Source organism: Oncorhynchus tshawytscha, linkage group LG07 (genome assembly GCF_018296145.1).
Source record: "Oncorhynchus tshawytscha isolate Ot180627B linkage group LG07, Otsh_v2.0, whole genome shotgun sequence".
NCBI lineage: Eukaryota > Metazoa > Chordata > Actinopteri > Salmoniformes > Salmonidae > Oncorhynchus > Oncorhynchus tshawytscha.
Window position 1 is genome coordinate 37,327,736 of NC_056435.1, and position 19,986 is coordinate 37,347,721.

The window sequence follows — 19,986 nt, forward strand, 5'->3', positions numbered from 1 at the left end:
AATGCTCTGTGTAGAAGGATGTCCCTTGGGGTATCCGTACTAGAGGTCGACCGATTAATCGGAATGGCCGATTAATTAGGGCCGATTTCAAGTTTTCATAACAATCGGTATTTTTGGGCGCCGATTTGCCGATTTTTTTATACCTTTATTTAACTAGGCAAGTCAGTTAAGAACACATTCTTATTTTCAATGAGGGCCTAGGAACGGTGGGTTAACTGCCTTGTTCAGGGGCAGAACGACAGAGTTTCACCTTGTCAGCTCGGGGGATCCAATCTTGCAACCTTACAGTTAACTAGTCCAACGCAATAAAAACCTGCCTCTTTCTCGTTGCAACTCCACAAGGAGACTGCCTGTTACGCGAATGCAGTAAGCCAAGGTAAGTTGCTAGCTAGCATTAAACTTATCTTATAAAAAAACAATCAATCATAATCACTAGTTACCTACACATGGTTGATGATATTACTAGATATTATCTAGTGTGTCCTGCGTTGCATATAATCTGACTGAGAATACAAGTATCTAAGTATCTGACTGAGCGGTGGTAGGTAGAAGCAGGAGCGTAAACATTTATACACACAAGTGTAAAGGGACAAAGAATATGTACATAAAGAAATATGAATGAGTGATGGTACAGAACGGCATAGGCAAGATGCAGTAGATGTTATCGAGTACAGCATATACATATGAGATGAGTAATGTAGGGTATGTATACAAAGTGGCATAGTTTAAAGTGGCTAGTGATACATGTATTACATAAAGATGTAGATGAGATGTGTGAGATGAGTAATGTAGGGTATGTAAACATTAAAATTAAGTAGCATTGTTTAAAGTGGCTAGTGATATATTTTACATCAATTTCCATCAATTCCCATTATTAAAGTGGCTGGAGTTGAGTCAGTGTGTTGGCAGCAGCCACTCAATGTTAGTGGAGGCTGTTTAACAGTCTGATGGCCTTGAGATAGAAGCTGTTTTTCAGTCCCTGCTTTGATGCACCTGTACTGACCTCGCCTTCTGGATGATAGCGGGGTGAACAGGCAGTGGCTCGGGTGGTTATTGTCGTTGATGATCTTTATGGCCTTCCTATGACATCGGGTGGTGTAGGTGTCCTGGAGGACAGGTAGTTTGCCCCCGGTGATGCGTTGTGCAGACCTCACTACCCTCTGGAGAGCCTTACGGTTGTGAGAGGAGCAGTTGCCGTGCCAGGCAGTGATACAGCCCGACAGGATGCTCTCGATTGTGCATCTGTAGAAGTTTGTGAGTGCTTTTGGTGACTAGCCACATTTCTTCAGCCTCCTGAGGTTGAAGAGGCGCTGCTGCGCCTTCTTCACGACGCTGTCTGTGTGGGTGGACCAATTCAGTTTGTCCGTGATGTGTACGCCGAGGAACTTAAAACTTACTACCCTCTCCACTACTGTTCCATCGATGTGGATAGGGGGGTGCTCCCTCTGCTGTTTCCTGAAGTCCACAATCATCTCCTTTGTTTTGTTGACGTTGAGTGTGAGGTTATTTTCCTGACACCACATTCCGAGGGCCCTCACCTCCTCCCTGTAGGCCGTCTTGTCGTTGTTGGTAATCAAGCCTACCACTGTAGTGTCGTCCACAAACTTGATGATTGAGTTGGAGGCGTGCATGGCCACGCATTCGTGGGTGAACAGGGAGTACAGGAGAGGGCTCAGAATGCACCCTTGTGGGGCCCCAGTGTTGAGGATCAGCAGGGAGGAGATGTTGTTACCTACCCTCACCACCTGGGGGCGGCCCTTCAGGAAGTCCAGTACCCAGTTGCACAGATCATACTACACTCTGAATAAAAGCATCGACTAAATGACCAAAATGTAAATGTAAAATGAATACTTGCATGCTGGGTGTTATTGTAATGACCTCATCCCCCAAACAAGACAAACTCTTTGACCAAACAAAATATGGTCAGTTAATTTCTATATGAATGAATCTAGTGCACATCAAGTTCTGCCGAGTTAAGTAAATTCTATAACAGACAATTACATTCCGCCATATAACATGAATGGTTTGTGTAACGTTAACAAATTATGATAAAGCAAAATTTAAGGGAAGCAGAAATTATTTTTTTATCAGTGTTAGCAGTTGATGTTATTCTTTAATAACACAGACCTCAAAGCAAATCAGGGGGAGAAAAATATATTTATTCAAAAAAACAAATCATAGTTGTTATGATGGAAAGTAGATGGTTGAGATTTTCTCTCCCCTGTCCTTAGTGTTTTCTCCACTGAACGAAGAGACAGGATGTAGTTTATACCCGAGCCTAGCCTGTGGTTGACCATTTGTCCTTGCAGTAAAATTGGGCCAATGACCAAATACCAAGTATCCCGTTTCAGGCTCAATGTATAGACCATTTGGACCAATGAGAACTTGCCACATGTAGCTATGAGTCCCGGACTGAAATTCCTACACAAATCCGAAACAGATATTGAACTGAAAAACACTAGTTCCATTGCTCTTTAGCACTCTTGACCTCAAGTCTTCTGCATTGTGTTTTTATCTTAGAATATTCTTACATCAGTGTACCTCTCACTTAAACACTGTCAGAGGTGTGACGACCCTCCCATTCTGTCTGCCGTATTCTCTCTTTGTTCTTGTTTCCTTATTAGGATGCCGGTGGGCGGAGTTGGGAGGGTCGTCAGCTACATGGGAAACACCTGGGCCCGGTGTGTCCCAGGATAAATAGACCTCTTCCACATTCATGGAAGAGACTCTCTCCATGCAGACACCTTTCTAGATTTTGTTGTGTTTCTTGGTGGCCTTTTGGTTGTTTGCTTTGGCACCTTTCAACACCCTGCATTATCACATTCATGCATGCAAATCACTCACTTACACTACTGATTACTGATTACACACACCATTTTATATTGTACTTAGTTATTTATTTAATAAATATATATTTTGTTACTCCTTATCTCCATGTTGTCTCCCTTTTGTCACAGGCTTTGAGCCGGTTCGTGACAGAGCTAAAGCGTGTTTGATGTAATGTTCTATTCCACTGTACTGGCAAAATATTTTTATTTTTATACGGTGCATTCAAAAAGTATTCAGACCCCTTGACTTTTTCCACATTTTGTTATGTTACAGCCTTATTCTATAATTGACAAAATAACTAAAAATCCTCATCAATCTACACAATATCCCATAAGGACAAAGAAAAAACAGGTTTTTGCAAATGTATTACATATATACATATAGAAATACCTTATTTACATAAGGATTCAGAACCTTTGCTATGAGACTCGAAATTGAGCTCAAGTGCATCCTGTTTCCATTGATCATCCTTGATATGTTTCTACAACTTGATTGGAGTCCACCTGTGGTAAATTCAATTCATTGGACATGATTTGGAAAGGCACACACCTGTCTATATAAGGTCCCACAGTTGACAGTGCATGTCAGAGCAAAAACCAAGCCATGAGGTTGAAGGAATTCTCCGTAGAGCTCCAAAACAGGATTGTGTTGAGGCACAGATCTGGGGTAGGGTATCAAAAAGAGTCTGCAGCATTGAAGTTCCCCAAAAACCAAGTGGCCGCCATCATTCTTAAATGGATGAAGTTTAGAACCACCAAGACTCTTCCTAGAACTGCCTGCCTGACCAAACTGAGCAATTGGGGGAGAAGGGCCTTTGTCAGGGAGGTGACCAAGAATCTAATGGTCACTCTAAGAGAGCTCAAGAGTTCCTTCCAGAAGGACAACCATCTCTGCAGCACACCACCAATCATGCATTTATGGTAGAGTGGCCAGACGGAAGCCATTCCTCAGTAAAAAGGCACATGACAGCTCGCTTGGAGTTTGCCAAAAGGAGCCTAAAGAGTCACAGAACATGAGACACAAGATTCTCTGATCTGATGAAACAGAGATTGAACTCTTTGGCCTGAATGCCAAGAGTTACGAGTAAAAGGTCTGAATACTTATGTAAATGTGATACCAGTTTTTTGATTGCAAACATTTATAAACACCTGTTTTTGCTTTGTCATTATGGGGTATTGTGTGTAGAATGATGATTTAATCCATTTTAGAATGAAGCTGTAACGTAACAAAATGTGGGAAAAGTCAAGGGTCTGAATACTTTCCGAATGCACTGTATATAATACAGTATACAAGTATACAATACTTATTTTCCACCATAATTTGCAAATAAATTCATTAAAAATCCTACAATGTGATTTTCTGGATTTTGTTTCTCTCATTTTGTCCGTCATAGTTGAAGTGTACCTATGATGAAAATTACAGGCCTCTGTCATCTTTTTAAGTGGGAGAACTTGCACAATTGGTGGCTGACTAAATACTTTTTTTTGCCCCACTGTACATATGCAGTATATGCAGTATATATGCATTGCTCCAAATTGCTCAATACACTTCTGCAACTCAGTTGAACAGTACAAGCAAATTAACACAGACAATTGTAGATTTTACCAAGACCCAGAATATGTACATTTCAACCCATTGAATCTCAGACTCACAAAGCTGACGTTGAGCTCTCAAAAAAGGGACAAATGGCCAAAGGTTCCAAACAAGTAAGTACACTACTTGACCAAACGTATGCGGACACAACTTCTTCCACAACGATCTCAACAAACGATTTCTGTATGGACCTCGGTTTGTGCACAGCAGCGTTGTCATGCTGAAACAGGTTTTTTTTTACCTTTATTTAACTAGGCAAGTCAGTTAAGAACAAATTCTTATTTACAATGACAGCCTAGGAACAGTGGGTTAACTGCCTTGTTCAGGGGCAGAACGACAGATTTTTACCCTGTCAGCTCTGGGATTCGATCTAGCAACCTTTCGGTTACTGGCCCAACGCTAGGCTATCTGCCGCCCCAAAGGGCCATCCCCAAACTGTTGGAAGCACAGAATCGTCTACAATGGCATTATATGCTGTAGCGTTAAGTTTTCCCTTCACTGGAACTAAGGGGCCTAGCACAAACCATAAAAACAGCCCCAGGTCATTAGTCCTCATCCACCAAACTTTACAGTTGGCACTATGCATTCGTGCAGGTAGCTTTCTCCTGGAATCTGCCAAACCCAGATTTGTCCGTCGGACTGCCAGATGGTGAAGCATGATTCAGAATGCGTTTCCACTGGCTATGAGCTTTACACCAGTCCAGCCGACGCTTGCCATTGTGCATGGTGATCTTAGACTTGTGTGCAGCTGCTCGGCTATGGAACCCCATTTCATGAAGCTCTCGACGAACAGTTATTGTGCTGACATTGCTTCCAGAGGCATTTTGAAACTTGGTAGTGAATGTAGCAGCCGAGGACAGACGATTTTTATGCGCTACGCGCTTAAGCACTCGGTGGTCCCATTCTGTGAGCTTGTGTTGCCTAACACTTCGCGTCTGAGCCGTCGTTGCTCCCAGACGTTTCCACTTCACAATAACAGCACTTACAGTTGACTGGGGCAGCTCAAGCAGGGCAGAAATTTGACAAACTGACTTTTTGGAAAGGCGGCATCCTATGACAGTGCCACGTTGAAAGTTACTGAGCTCTTCAGTAAGGCTATTATACTGACAATATTTGTCTACAGAGATTACAAGGCTGGGTGCTCAATTTTATAGACTTATCAGCAACGGGTGTGGCTGAAATAGCTGAATCCACTAATTTGAAGGGGTGTCAACATACTTTTGTATATATAGTGTATCTTAAAACAAGCAATAATTCTTTCGTATCAAAAAAGTAGGGCTTGAGACTTGCAAAGGAGGCAACAGGAGCAGATAGGAGCCCAGTAATAGAGGGAAGTTGAAGGAGAGCACATGCGGGTAGAGCTGATGACAAGGTTCAGAGAGGAACAAGCTTTTCTGTTTGATTAGATCGTTTGCGTTTATGAGGAAATTTCAAGAGTCCCAGCGACATATCCGGGAGGTCACAGGATCGAGCAGGCTTTATGGATATAAAGATATAACCATAACCTCATTTCTAAGAGCTAGTTGACATGCAGCATTCACTGTTGTTAAGCTTATTGAGAGAAACGCTGTACTCACTGGTTTCCCATTGCCGTGCAGTGGACAGAAGAAACACACACATACAGAGAAGTGCTGTCATGTATGAGGAGGATTGACAAACTGGGACTATCTGAAAGGCTTGTAGCAAAAGAGATAAGGAGTGCCATTTTAGATGTACTCAAACTACAAACACACACACACACACACACACACACACACACACACTAGAGGTTGACCGATTAATCGGAATGGCCGATTAATTAGGGCCGATTTCAAGTTTTCATAACAATCGGAAATCGGTAATTTTGGATTTATTTATTTTTTACACCTTTATTTAATCTTAATTTAACTAGGCAAGTCAGTTAAGAACACATTATTATTTTCAATGACGGCCTAGGAACGGTGGGTTAACTGCCTTGTTCAGGGGCAGAACGACAGACTTTTACCTTGTCAGCTCAGGGATTCAATCTTGCAACCTTACGGTTAACTAGTCCAATGCTCTAACCACCTGCCTCACGAATAACCCGCCTGTTACGTGAATGCAGTAAGAAGCCAAGGTAAGTTGCTAGCTAGCTTTAAACTTAATCAATCATAATCACTAGTTATAACTACACATGGTTGATGATATTACTAGTTTATCTAGCGTGTCCTGCGTTGCAAATAATCGATGCAGTGCGCATTCGCGAAAAAGGACGGTTGTTGCTCCAACGTGTACCTAACCATTAACACCAATGCCTTTCTTAAAATCAATACACAGAAGTATATATTTTTAAACCTGCATATTTAGCTAAAAGAAATTCAGGTTAGCAGGCAATATTAACCAGGTGAAATTGTGTCCCTTCTCTTGCGTTCATTGCACGCAGAGTCAGAGTATATGCAACAGTTTGGGCCGCCTGGCTCATTGCAAACTAATTTGCCAGAATTTTACGTAATTATGACATAACATTGAAGGTTGTGCAATGTAACAGGAATATTTAGACTAATGGATGCCACCCATTAGATAAAATATGGAACGGTTCCGTATTTCACTGAAAGAATAAACGTCTTGTTTTCGAGATGATAGTCTCCGGATTCGACCATATTAATGACCTAAGGCTCGCATTTCTGTGTGTTATTATGTTATAATTAAGTCTATGATTTTATAGACCAGTCTGACTGAGCGATGGTAGGCACCAGCAGACTCATAAGCATTCATTCAAACAGCACATTTCTGCATTTTGCCAGCAGCTCTGCTGTTTATGACTTCAAGCCTAGCAACTCCCGAGATTAGGCTGGTATAACGATGTGATGTGAAATGGCTAGCTAGTTAGCGGGGTGCGGGCTAATAGCGTTTCAAACGTCACTCGCTCTGAGACTTTGAGTAGTGGGTAAAGCTGCTTCGATGGTGGCTGTTATCGTTGTGTTCCTGGTTCGAGCCCAGGTAGGGGCGAGGAGAGGGACGGAAGCTATACTGTTACACTGGCAATACTAAAGTGCCTATAAGAACATCCAATAGTCAAAGGTATATGAAATACAAATGGTATAGAGTGAAATAGTCCTATAATTCCTATAATAACTACAACCTAACACTTCTTACCTGGGAATATTAAAGACTCATGTTAAAAGGAACCACCAGCTTTCATATGTTCTCATGTTCTGAGCAAGGAACTTAAACGTTAGCTTTCTTACATGGCACATATTGCACTTTTACTTTCTTCACCAATATTTTGTTTTTGCATTATTTAAACCAAATTGAACATGTTTCATTATCTATTTAAGGCTAAATTGATTTATTGATGTATTATATTAAGTTAAAGTAAGTGTTCATTCAGTTATGTTGTAATTTCATTATTACAAATACATTTTTTTTTAAATCGGCGATTAATCTGCATCGGCTTTTTTTTGGTCCTCCAATAATCGGTATCGGTGTTGAAAAATCATAATCGGTCGACCTCTCTCACACACACACACACACACACACACACACACACACACACCCACACACACACACACACACACAGACACAGACACAGACACACACACACAAAGTAGAAAGGCCCATTGGCTCATCACCCATTGGCTCATCTTCAGCGCACTCATAAGCTCTCTTGCTTAATAAGCCTTCAGTAACATGCAATGCAAACTAATTTATCTGAACCTCATCACTGAGTACAATCTGTGTTTAAAGATTTTCCAGCTTATTGCTCTTTATTGTATAAATCCATCACTCCACTACTGATCCTTTCCTGATTACACACTTTCCATAAATGATGTGTGTTTAGTTGTCATATCAATAAAGGCTCACTAGTGGATCAGAATGCCAAAGGACATTAGGCACAGACCAGCTCCACCACCCAGCTGTGTGTGTGTGTGTGTGTGTGTGTGTGTGTGTGTGTGTGTGTGTGTGTGTGTGTGTGTGTGTGTGTGTGTGTGTGTGTGTGTGTGTGTGTTTGTGAATCCATGGACCAATCAGAACAGAGGTCACATGACATTGGCCCCCAACAGAGAATAGGGACAGAGGTGCGCAGAGGAACATTGGCAATTGAGGTTACACAAAGTAACAAAAATAAAGCAAATCTGGTGAAAAACATGGTCAATTATAAAAATCCTTCCATTTTTTTACGGCAATAAACATGCTATACGTTTTCACAATCAATCTAGCCTAACATAGCAACACCAGACAAGAATTCAGAAAATCCATGGTGTATCCCCAGTCGCTTTTATCCACTTTAGTGAAAACACCTTCATATGTTTGGTCTATTGATATAACTTTACACCCAGTGGGGGCTCCTCAGAGGAGGAAGGGGGGACCATCCTCCTCAGTGAATTCCATTAAAAATTAAAAATAGTTTATCCTGTTTAGCTAAAACTATACTAAATATATATGCATGTCACCAAATAATGGATTAAAACACACTGTTTTGCAATGAAGGTCTACAGTAGCCTCAACAGCACAATCTGGGGTCGCACCATGGTGTAGCCAGAGGAAGACAGAAACTCGCTGTCCTACGGCTTAACAATGGTGCTACCCCAGAGTGTGCTGTTGAGGCTACAAAACCTAGGAGGCTAATGGTTCTCACCCCCTTCCATAGACTGACAAAGTATTTTTGACGGCTTCCGGAGGATGTCCTCCAATCTTTCAGAGCTCTTGCGGCATAAACTGACATATTGTCCACCCAATCAAATGATCAGAGAATCACTGAAAGAATAACCTACAGCTAGCTAGCATTGCATAAAATGTGGAGAGTAGTTGACTCAAAGAGAGAGAAAGACAATAGTTGAACAGTTTTTAACAAATTATTTATTCAAAAATTAACGAGAAGCAAGAGAGAGATAGAGAGTTAATTATATTTAGTTTTTGTTTTTTTCACTTTCACTTTCACTTACTTAGCTTGTGAATGCAGCTAGCTAGTTAATCCTACTCAAACACCCGGCTCAAACAGAGAGGGATTGTTAGCTAGCTGGAACTCTTCCAAGTCAAGGTAAGATTTAGTTGTATTAATTTATTGCCACCAGAGAATTCCAGTGTAACCACTAAACTGCTTGCTGTACACTGTACTGCATAATTGTAACAGGTTTACTAATGCTTTTAGATCTAGTAGCTATGTTGACTATGATATTAGCTATTATGGTGACAATGGTGTAGGCTGTGAGTACCGGTTAGAAGTTATGGTATGAAGGTTTTGCTTAGAATGTTTTTTAGCCTGGTCACAGACAGCTGTTATTTTTTTAATTGAACTTATATTTAACTAGGCAAGTTGGTTAACAACAAATGTGTATTTACAATGACGGCCTACCCCGGCCAAACCCTAACCCAGACAACAATGGGCCTAGTTGCATGCTGCCCTATGGGACTCCCAATCACGTCCGCTTGCACTGAAGTCCACAAGCGAAGGGAAAATGTGAGAGGAGGAGAGCGCGTAGATGTGAGAAGGAATTATACAACAAACAAAGTAATCATGATGTTTGTATGTGGCTGCTATGAAAGTGAACTGTGTGTGTGGGTTATCAGGGGTGTATTCATTCCGAACAATTCTGTTGAAAAACTTTTCTTACATGGAAGCAAACAAAACGGGGATAAGCATACCTTAATTTGTCCAAAAGAAACTCTTGTTCGCAACTGTTTGGACTACTGATTACACCCTAAATCAGATAGATGAAGGCAAGAGAGTGCAAGGCGGTATTGAATGTGTCACTGGATTTTACCTTGATTAATAAAATGCTTATTTTATTTTAGGCTAGGTTGTAGCAACCTCATGATGGGTATAGGTAAAATGTTAGTATCATGTAGTAGCCTAAACCTATCAATTTCACATTGAGCTGGGTGAATGGAATATGAATGACAGTCATCCAATATCCTGTAATAGAAAAAATACCATGCTACCCCCCCAAAAAAACTGTTTACACCCTATGACAAAAGGTCAAGAGCATGTAGGCTAGCCTAACTGATACCTCCATATTGAGAGCTGCAACATCACAGTGTCTCTGTGTTACAGTAACATCTCACGGTCCACTCACAAATATAACATTCTCCTTGTCATGATAACATCTTGATCTGAACCACAAGCTCACCAGGGACACCAGAGTCTATGACACTAAGCAAATCCCTTTCAAAATGAGCTTTTTAATTGATAAGCCGCGTTCTCCTTCCCGAGCTGGCTCATGGAACGTGAGAGAGGATGTATGTGTGTGTCGTGTGTGTGTATGTGTGTGTGTGTGTGTAATAGACTGTATAAAAAATTATGAGCGCTCGAAGGAGAGAAAGAGAATGCAAGCAGAAGACAAAAATACCTCAAGCATTCTAGATTAGTAAGACACTAAAATGGGAAAATGGTTACAATAAGTTATAACACCTTTATGAGGACCTACACTCTAAAATGTCAATGATAACTTTGTCGGAAAATTAAACACTACTATCAGTTTATACTCTTTCTATTGGTTTGCACACATTCCATCAGTGGCCTCTGATCTCTACTGAAAAATATGCTTAGTACCATAAACCAATATGCCCGCAACTCTTTAGTATCTGGGCTATGTAAATACTAATGTTAAACACTAGCATGAATATTAATATGAATGAACGTTCCACATGATGGGGCACTGTCTGTCTCGTAGCTTGTTTCAGTCTGAGAGGTCAACCAGCTGCGAAACAATTACTTTCAATACATTATTCATTTGAACTAGTACGAAACTATAGTTATAAAAGCACTAAACTATTTAGGCTATGGTTTAACATTTCAACTAGGTTTTTTATTCTCAATCAGGCAGACCAGAAACGTAAACTATTCTCGCATTCAGGGCATTTTTCCATATAGCGACTACATCTGAATTATACATTTGAATTATGCCAGTCATTATAATAATGTCCACACAATGTTCTAATCAACATAACAGAGATTCTTACCTGTGATTTGTACGATTTCAAAGGTTGTTCCTTTCTTACTGTTTCACCAATGTTGGACTCGCGTCGCTCGCGGAAAAACTGGATTCGACACCTCCAACAGCACTCTCATGACGTCAGGGCAATGGGCGGAGGGAGTGGCAAACACAAGGGGCTCCAACATCAATGAATAACCTGTTTTTGGCACAAAGGTAAGCATGCTGCTTCATTATTGTTTTGTTTTTTAACATTCTGCTTAAGGTAGGTGTCTTCTCTATCCAAGGCCTACGGACAGGGTAAATTGTCCCAGCCTAATCGTTTGGTCAATTTGTTAGTAATAGGCTATCGAGATAAACAATAAAAACATCAAAGAAAGTAAAGCCTACTAAAAACATCCAACAAATAATTGTGTTACAATGATGACAAGTCATACACAAGTAGGCTACTTCATTCCCTCTGGAATTGTATTCAATATGCTCTCTCATTATTGCCACTATAGACTTACACACTGTCAAGGACAGTGTGAGAGGAATAGGCAACATGAATTAGAATTCAATCAAACAAACTCCTTGCACTACCAACTTTGTTAGTATCATCTGCCCTCTAGTGGAGTTACCTTAGCTATCAATTACTCAATATGTTCCATCCCTCTGTCAAATCCCCATTCATTCATGCATGCATCCGTCAATTACATTATAGGGACTAAATGTAGGCTATTGAATACAGGTTGGGATGATTATAAACAACACTATTTGAAATTAAACATTTTCTGGAAATCGATGTAATCCGTGATGTGTGAAAGGCAGACAGACAATAAAAAAAACATTTATGCAATGTCCGGGGAACACCATACAACAACTACAACAACATTTATAACAAACAGCTCATGCTCTTTTTCTACCCTAGATGGGGCTATGGGATAAATGGGGGCGTTACGGGTTCGTACACCCCTCTAACCAACGTCAACTTTCATGTGCCTGTTGCCTAGTGACGAAAAAGCCAATGATGATTTCCTGTTTTTTAAAAAGCGTCTTGTAGGTATATTACCCTGCGCTAAATAAGTTAGAAATCTGAATTTATAGTGTGCAGAAAATGGGAGATATTCACAGCCGTGTCTTCAATTAGTTAACTAGATTATACCCTTTGAATTTGGGGTAACAGTTAGACTGTACGATTTGAAGTCATGAATAATTACATGTTTATCAGAGTTGTTGGAAAGGGGAGTTATGGAGAGGTGAATCTGGTAAAACACAAAACCGACCGTAAGCAGGTAAGAATACAACAATCCACTTCAAAACATGGTTTGAAAAACGTTATAATAGGTTTGTTTGACTCGGACACATGTAAGTTATTCCCTTCCCTGAATCCTCGATATCACAACAAGTTAGCAACTAGCAAGCTAACCAACGTTCATATTACTGCCGATGGGATCTACAAATAAGGTAGATACGTTTACCATTTAGAAATAAAGAACTGCGGCAAATGTTGTGAACATTCTGTCCAGACGCATTTGTGACAACGGTCTAGACAGAACGTTGGCCACATGCGTTTAGACAGAACGTTTGCAGAGTGAAATATGTTACGCGAAGTCGAACTCATTTCTCCTGTTTTCCTTAGTATGTCATAAAGAAGTTGAACTTGACCACGTCCTCGAAACGTGAGCGGCGAGCCGCGGAACAAGAGGCTCAGCTTCTCTCGCAACTACGACACCCAAACATCGTGACATACAGGGAGTCGTGGGAAGGAGAAGACTGCCAGCTCTACATCGTCATGGGCTTCTGCGAGGGAGGCGACCTCTACCATAGACTCAAGCAACAGAAGGGGGAACTCCTACCTGAAAGGCAGGTGGTGGAGTGGTTCGTCCAGATAGCTATGGCCCTTCAGGTACATTGAAGTGCATCAAATCATAGCTGAGATTGTATAACAATTGATTGATAATGCTTCAACATCTACTCTGCCTCTTTCCATTCGTTTTGGCAGAGGCTGAGGCTTATGTACAGGAGAGTTAGTGACAACATCTGACTTTTTTCTCTGTTGAATTGTAGTATCTACATGAGAAGTGTATCTTGCACCGGGACCTGAAGACCCAGAATATCTTTCTGACCAAGACTAACATCATCAAAGTGGGGGACCTTGGCATCGCCCGTGTTCTGGAGAATCAGAATGACATGGCCAGCACACTCATAGGAACACCATACTATATGAGCCCGGAGCTGTTCTCCAACAAACCCTACAACCACAAGGTACGGTATACTTAGTAGATCAATACTTGAGATCATCACTGTTTAGAGCAGCAGTTCTATTGAGCCAGACACAATCTGAGGAGATTGCTGTTGTGTGCACTAGGCCCTTTTATTTGCCAACTTCAAGCCTCCTTTTCTCCCCAGTCTGACGTGTGGGCACTGGGCTGCTGTGTGTATGAGATGTCCACCCTGAAACATGCCTTCAATGCCAAGGACATGAACTCACTGGTGTACCGCATTGTAGAGGGAAAGGTCAGTCCCTTACGTCTTTTCCCAAATGAGTAGTCATGATCAGCGTTCCCTCTAAGTTGTGCGCTCCCCGGGAATGCCATGCTAAAGAAATATCAGCCTGCGCAGGGAAACACAAGATTGAACTTTCTAGTTCCCCCCTTTGGTTAACACTATCAACGCTTCCCTCTACTGTGGGAATTGTGATCTAATCAACGCAATATTAGCCACTTTCAATGCAACATACCGAAACAAAATTATTTATGCAAGACTTAGTATGCAAAACTAACTATGCAAGAGACTTTCTTGTTGGCAGAATGCATTGGAGTAGGATTCTATTGCATTGACAGGCAGGACTCAGGCCCATACTCTACACAGACCAATTCAGCATAACCAGTCAGAGCTGCTGTAGACCTATATGCAAATAGATCATTGCCATATATGGATCTGTGCCATTCACTTTGAACTGGATTGTGTTTACAGCATGAGTGGTCTCGAGTAGTTGCGCTTGTTTTGAGATCAGTGAGAGCTGCATGTAGCCACGTATGCACATCTGTTCATATGCTTTGCTAGTAAGTGAGTTATTATCCCAGATATAGCACATTTCTAGTCCTCAATGGGGGAGTGGTTGCTTTCTACAAGAGCACAAAATGTGTACACTTCTAGCCATCTTTGAAAAGTGACTCAAGTAAATAGCCTTTTTTTTGTTAAAGGGGTAGTGTTGTATTTTGAGACAGTCTTGAATAAGCTAAGTAGCCAATAGGCAGAGGGTAGCATAATTTGTCTGATTCTCTGTAATAAAGGTATGGGAATAATAATGTTTTTTTTTTTTGTAAAGTGGTTTCTTGCATCAAACAACACATTTTCAGTCTCCTCCTTGTCTGGAGGACAAGTGGATAAACCGGTTAATATCTTGTTCAATGTAGGCCTACATTCCACACCACACATTGGCTGCTACTGTAGGCTGAATGGTAGAACAGCTATGTTAAAATGTTATGTAATGCATTTTCTCCAGTTTTTTTTTATGGTGGGCCACTCTGATAGGCCTACATTATGATCAATTAGCCACAGTATCCTACGTGGCCACTGTTATAACTGTTATAACTGTTATAAAGCTGATACAGACTCAGTGTTCACAGTAAAAGCGCAACAGAAGTTGCACACAATTTTCAAAATGTTAAAAGTTTGCGTTCAGCAGACCTGAAATTTGCTCAGTGCTGAAAATAATTAGAGGGAACATTGGTCATGATGAGATTATTTGTTTGCTACTAGATTCATACTATTTTCCTGTCATCCAGTTGCCTCAGATGCCGAGTAAGTACAACCCTCAGCTGGGAGAGCTGATAAAGAGCATGCTGTGTAAGAGCCCAGAGGACAGACCTGATGTCAAACATATCCTACGTCAGCCCTACATCAAACGACAAATCGCAATGTTTTTAGAGGCCACCAAAGAGTAGGTGGCTTCATTTGTTGTAGTACCTGGCTAACGCTTTCTTTCTCTCTCACTTCTTTGTATGTTGAACAAATATTTAGTAAATGTGTAGGATTGATGTCATCTTGGATATCTTGTTTGTTCAAATCACTCTAGGAAAACTGCCAAGTCCATAAAGAAAGCTGTTGGTGGTAGTAGCAGCAGACCCAGTGCAGCGTCTATGGTTTCGTCTAAGCCCAGGCCTGAGCCCCCCCCTCAATGTCCCCAGCCAGACCTAAACACCAAAGGGAAAAGGGTGAGAGTGAACAGCTAACAGAACAGCACTAAAATACTCTGGGAAAACAAATATATATATATATATATGCACAGTGTGGCATATCAAGAAGTTGATTAGACAATTATCATTACACAGGTGCACCTTGTGCTGTGGACAAAAAGCCACTCTAAAATGTGCAGTTTTGTCACACAACACAATGCCACAGATGTCTCAAGTTTTGAGGGAGCGTGCAATTGTCATGCTGACTGCAGGAATGTCCACCAGAGCTGTTGCCAGAGAATTGAATGTTCATTTCTCTACCATAAGCCGCCTCCAATGTTGTTTTAGAGAATTTTGTAGTATGTCCAACCGGCCTCACAACCGCAGACCACGGCAGCCCAGGACCTCCACATCCAGCTTCTTCACCTGCAGGATTGACTGAGACTAGCAACACAGACAGCTGATGAAACTGAGGAATATTTCTGTCTGTAATAAAGCCATTTTGTGGGGAAATACTCTTTCTGATTGGCTGGGCCTGGCTCCCCAGTGGATGGGCCTATGCCCTCGAAGGCCCACCCATGGATGCACCCCTGCCCAGTCATGTGAAATCCATAGATTAGGGCCTAATGAATTTATTTCAATTGACTGATTTCCTTATATGAACTGTAACTCATTAAAATTGTTGTATGTTGTGGTTATATTTTTGTTTGAGAGAGAGAGACGGTGAGAGATACAGGCCATAAAGTAAAAAATATGCTCATCAAGTTGCACAAGTGTCTTAATTGTTTTCATTGTGGTGTGTTTGTTCTATTTCTGTTCTCATTCATAGGAGATGAACTCACAAAGGCGTAATGGATACAATGGAATCATAAAAGACGCCCCACCCAAGACATATCTAACACCCAAATTCCCTGCATCAGAAATTCTCAACACCACTGGTGCATCCTTAGCAACCATCAGTAACATTGACATTGATATCCAGCCACAGGAAGAGGAGAGAAGGGCCCAGAGAGGGGATCCCTCCCACCCTCGCCCTCCCCCTTGCAGGGTGCTATCAGGTGTCAGTAGCAGGGTAGAGGAGAGGAGGACCGCCAATGGACCTCTAATGCAGTGTGCTTTGAATCACAGAGACGGAGTCAGAACCTCTGTAGAGAAAACTGTGAACATGGACGATAAGGATGACACAACGGAGCTACTCAAAGATGTGGTCATTGAGAGCCCTGCGCCTGAACAGACCGTAAGTCTGAATGTTTCCACCAGCTTGCCTGAATCAAGGTCTGCAGGGGAATTCAAAGTGGAATCCACTGGACAGACTTTTGAAGTAAATATTGATAACAAAGATGACACCATGAATCTTCTGAAGGAGGATCCCACACAAAAACATCCTGCAGATGTCAGAGTAAGTACCTGGCTTGTGGATAGTCAATGATACTCATGTACTACACACAGTGCACATACATTAGTAAATTCTGTGAATGAGAGTTGTAGTAGTTGTAAGCCTCTGTGTTATTGTCTTGTCTTTAAAGGAGAGCTTGGAAATCACAGAAAAGCTCCTAGAGACCCTTCCTCCTGTTATAACACTGGTAAGAACCAGTTTGTTCTCATATTGTGGGAATTTGTTTATTCTGTAGGCTACCACACTCCATATAGCACATCCTTTAGAGGTCATTGATGCTAGTTATGTTTTATCTGTGTATGTAGGAACCCTGTCACATGGAGCACATCTCTCCAGTCCCAGAGCAGGACACGCTCCCTCTGTGTACGCCTTCCTCCTCTGAGCCATTTGTCTCCCAGCAACGCAGGCAGAAGGACAGGAGGTGGATACAGAGTGATCCGGACAAGGTGAGGACAGTGACTGGGGGACTTTATCATGGCTTTGAGCTGTCAAAGTGCTTTGGAACCTAAAGGCTCTTCAACCTTTGCTTGTTCTTTCCCAGTGTAAAGTGACAGGTCCTAGACCTCTACCGCCTCCTCCTGTTGATGCAATGGTAGTGGAGGAGAAGAAGAGGAGCAGGGCAAACACAGAGAAGAAGAGGGCTACCACAACAAACTCTTCCACAACCATTAACTCCTCCAAGGACAGCAACATTCCACTGACACAAGTGAGGTCAATGCACTAAACAGCTACTGCTCAAACATAGTGTTGAGGTCTTGGAATATACACTGAGTGTACAGAACATTAAGGACACCTCTTTCCATCACATAAACTGACCAGGTGAAAGCTATGATCCTGTTAAATCCACTTCAATCAGCGTAGGTGAAGGGGAGGAGACAGGTTAAAGAATGATTTTTTTTAAAGCCTTGAGACCGTTGAAGCATGGATTGTGCATGTGTGCCATTGAGGGTGAATGGGCAAGACAAAATATTTAAGTGCCTTTGAATGGGGTATGGTAGTAGGTTCCAGGCGCACCTGTTTGTGTCAAGAATGGCAAAAAAAAAAAAATGTTTTCACCGTGTATCAAGAATGGTCCACTACCCAGAAGATATCCAGCCAACTTGATACAACTGCCAGCATCACTATGGAACGCTTTTAACACCTTGTAGAGTCCATGCTCCCGACTAATTGAGGCTGTTCTGAGGGTAAAAGGGAGGGGTGCAACTCAATATTATGAAGGTGTTCCTAATGTTTGGTATACTCAGTGTATACTGCTAATTGTATATTGTCAATTATTATTCCTTTTTGTTGAAATAAAGTTGTTCCAACTTTACAATAAGTTTAATGCCCATGTATTTAGATGGTAATTACATAGGCAGGTAAAGTTTAATATCTCTACTGCTTCCAGGAGCGTCCTCTTTCAGCCAGGGAGAGGAGAAGACTGAGGCAGTCCCAGGAGAACCCAAGCCAACCAGGTTAACTCCTCTGCTCTGTGTTGTCAATATATCATATGACCATAGGACCAGACAGAATTGGCAAGGGCCATTTTGTAATATTAAACAATAAAGCGGTAGCTATGCTTTGTATTGCTCACTGTAGTATTCTTCTTTCCTGCGGTTGTCAATACAGTAAGAAGGGCGTCGAATGAGGTTGCCTCGTTACATAATAAGCAGCCAGAGTTCCAGAACCCCACTGTCACTCTCTCTGTATCTGACATGGGCAAGGAAACAAACAAGGTAACTATAGGTTGATCTCCATTGTCTTACTGTTACAGTAAGTTTAATCAGTGTATAATTGGCTTCAGTCTATGACAGTGGTGTATTCTTCTCTAGCAGGACAGGTTGCTGGGGCGACCGTCTGACGACGATGAATACAGCTCCTCCACCAGCTCAACTGTTCACTCTGAGAGGGACTGCAAAGAGGGGTAAAAACAACTTGTTCTGGCTCTTTGGGAGCAGTGCCACCCCCCCACCCATAGAAGCACAAAGCCCTTTAAGTGTTGCTACTGATATGAGCATTTAAATCTGACACATTTTTTTTTATTGCAGAAAGAGTGAATTCAGTGATTTGCAGGACCTGGTTCTGAGGATGGCCCATACATTGCGAATGGATGGCAGAGATGCTGTTAGTGAGCTGGATGGTGGTGGTAGATCTGGCTCTACTCCACTGGCTGAGTTTAAATTGAACAGGAAGTACAGGGACACACTGGTGCTGCATGGGAAAGCTAGAGAGGAGCAGGAGTTCCACTTCAGTGAATTACCCAACGGTCAGTCTCAGCCAAAACAGTCTCCCTGAGCATCCTTAGCAGATTCAATGCGTGTTTCAATGCAATATTGCCCTGGTGACTGGTTTATCACTGAGAAATCAATTTATTTCTACATAAGAAATAAGTGGATTCAAAACAAAAATAGTATTCAACTCTCCTCTTAAAAGGCACCACATCTGGACCGGCGAAGGTCCGCAGAGCCATTGAGCACCTGAGAACAGATGTGGTGAAGGGACTGGGGGTGAAGCTGTTGGACAGAGTCCTGGACATAATGGAGGACGATGACGAGGACAAACGAGAGGTTAAGATTAAAAATTACATCCATGATCGTGCTTCCAGCTAGACATGGCTGTAATCTCAGTTTTATTCTTTCTCCACACAGCGGTGTCTTCGGGAGCAGATGGGAGAGGACAAGTACCAGTCATATGCTCTGATGGTGCGGCAGCTAAAGTTCTTTGAGGATGTTTCGTTCAAGGGTTAAGTTCAGCTAATGAACAATGCAATACTTTTGTACAGACAATCACATCTCCATATCCTATGTATAAGTTCATGTAGACTATTTTTAAACCTCACTTTAAATATAAATACATAATCTAATTTTCCATAAAGGTTACAATATGCAATGAGTCTTCTGTTACCGTTTTTCTACCTGTCAGGTAGATTGATTATTGTAATGAAATATTTATAATGCAAACTAGTGCAATAATAAATGTACCTATAAACATAGTAAATTCTTAATTTCCTGATTGTATATACAGTGCCTTGCGAAAGTATTCGGCCCCCTTGAACTTTGCGACCTTTTGCCACATTTCAGGCTTCAAACATAAAGATATAAAACTGTATTTTTTGTGAAGAATCAACAAGTGG

At 41.5% G+C, this 19,986-nt stretch overlaps 2 protein-coding genes across 6 annotated transcripts in view; one reads left to right on the forward strand and one right to left on the reverse strand.

Moving 5' to 3' along the window:
• The window catches only part of camk1b (calcium/calmodulin-dependent protein kinase Ib), an 87,082-nt gene extending 75,611 nt beyond the window's left edge, over positions 1-11,471 (reverse strand). Inside the window, exon 1 of the mRNA XM_024427039.2 lies at positions 11,344-11,471. The gene's annotated coding sequence lies outside the window, so the exon portion shown is untranslated. The remainder of the gene's footprint in view (positions 1-11,343) is intronic.
• LOC112254445 (serine/threonine-protein kinase Nek4) lies at positions 11,409-19,939 on the forward strand. Of its 5 annotated transcripts, none has more exons than XM_024427038.2 (16): positions 11,409-11,531; positions 12,937-13,203; positions 13,365-13,562; positions 13,707-13,814; positions 15,089-15,243; positions 15,379-15,517; positions 16,308-16,877; positions 17,005-17,061; positions 17,180-17,320; positions 17,416-17,580; positions 18,262-18,328; positions 18,483-18,589; positions 18,686-18,777; positions 18,902-19,119; positions 19,287-19,420; positions 19,502-19,939. In XM_024427038.2, the coding sequence occupies exons 2-16, from the start codon at positions 13,090-13,092 to the stop codon at positions 19,598-19,600; spliced, it is 2,364 nt and encodes a 787-aa protein (XP_024282806.1). In that variant the 5' UTR covers positions 11,409-11,531; positions 12,937-13,089; the 3' UTR covers positions 19,601-19,939. The 5 variants fall into 5 exon arrangements, with proteins under 5 accessions (XP_024282806.1, XP_024282805.1, XP_024282803.1 ...); XM_024427035.2 differs by lacking the exon at positions 11,409-11,531 and adding an exon at positions 12,274-12,589 and having other exon boundaries at positions 18,689-18,777; XM_024427034.2 differs by lacking the exon at positions 11,409-11,531 and adding an exon at positions 12,276-12,589.
• The last annotated feature ends 47 nt before the right edge of the window (positions 19,940-19,986 follow it).

What these genes read in the sequence shown, in the direction of transcription:
- LOC112254445 (XM_024427034.2), top strand. Translation starts at nt 12,503, where the DNA reads ATGAATAATTACATGTTTATCAGAGTTGTTGGAAAGGGGAGTTATGGA. An exon ending in TTTTTAGAGGCCACCAAAGA is followed by an intron (nt 15,244 to 15,378) that starts GTAGGTGGCTTC and finishes AAATCACTCTAG; the next exon opens with GAAAACTGCCAAGTCCATAA. An exon ending in ATGACGAGGACAAACGAGAG is followed by an intron (nt 19,421 to 19,501) that starts GTTAAGATTAAA and finishes TTCTCCACACAG; the next exon opens with CGGTGTCTTCGGGAGCAGAT.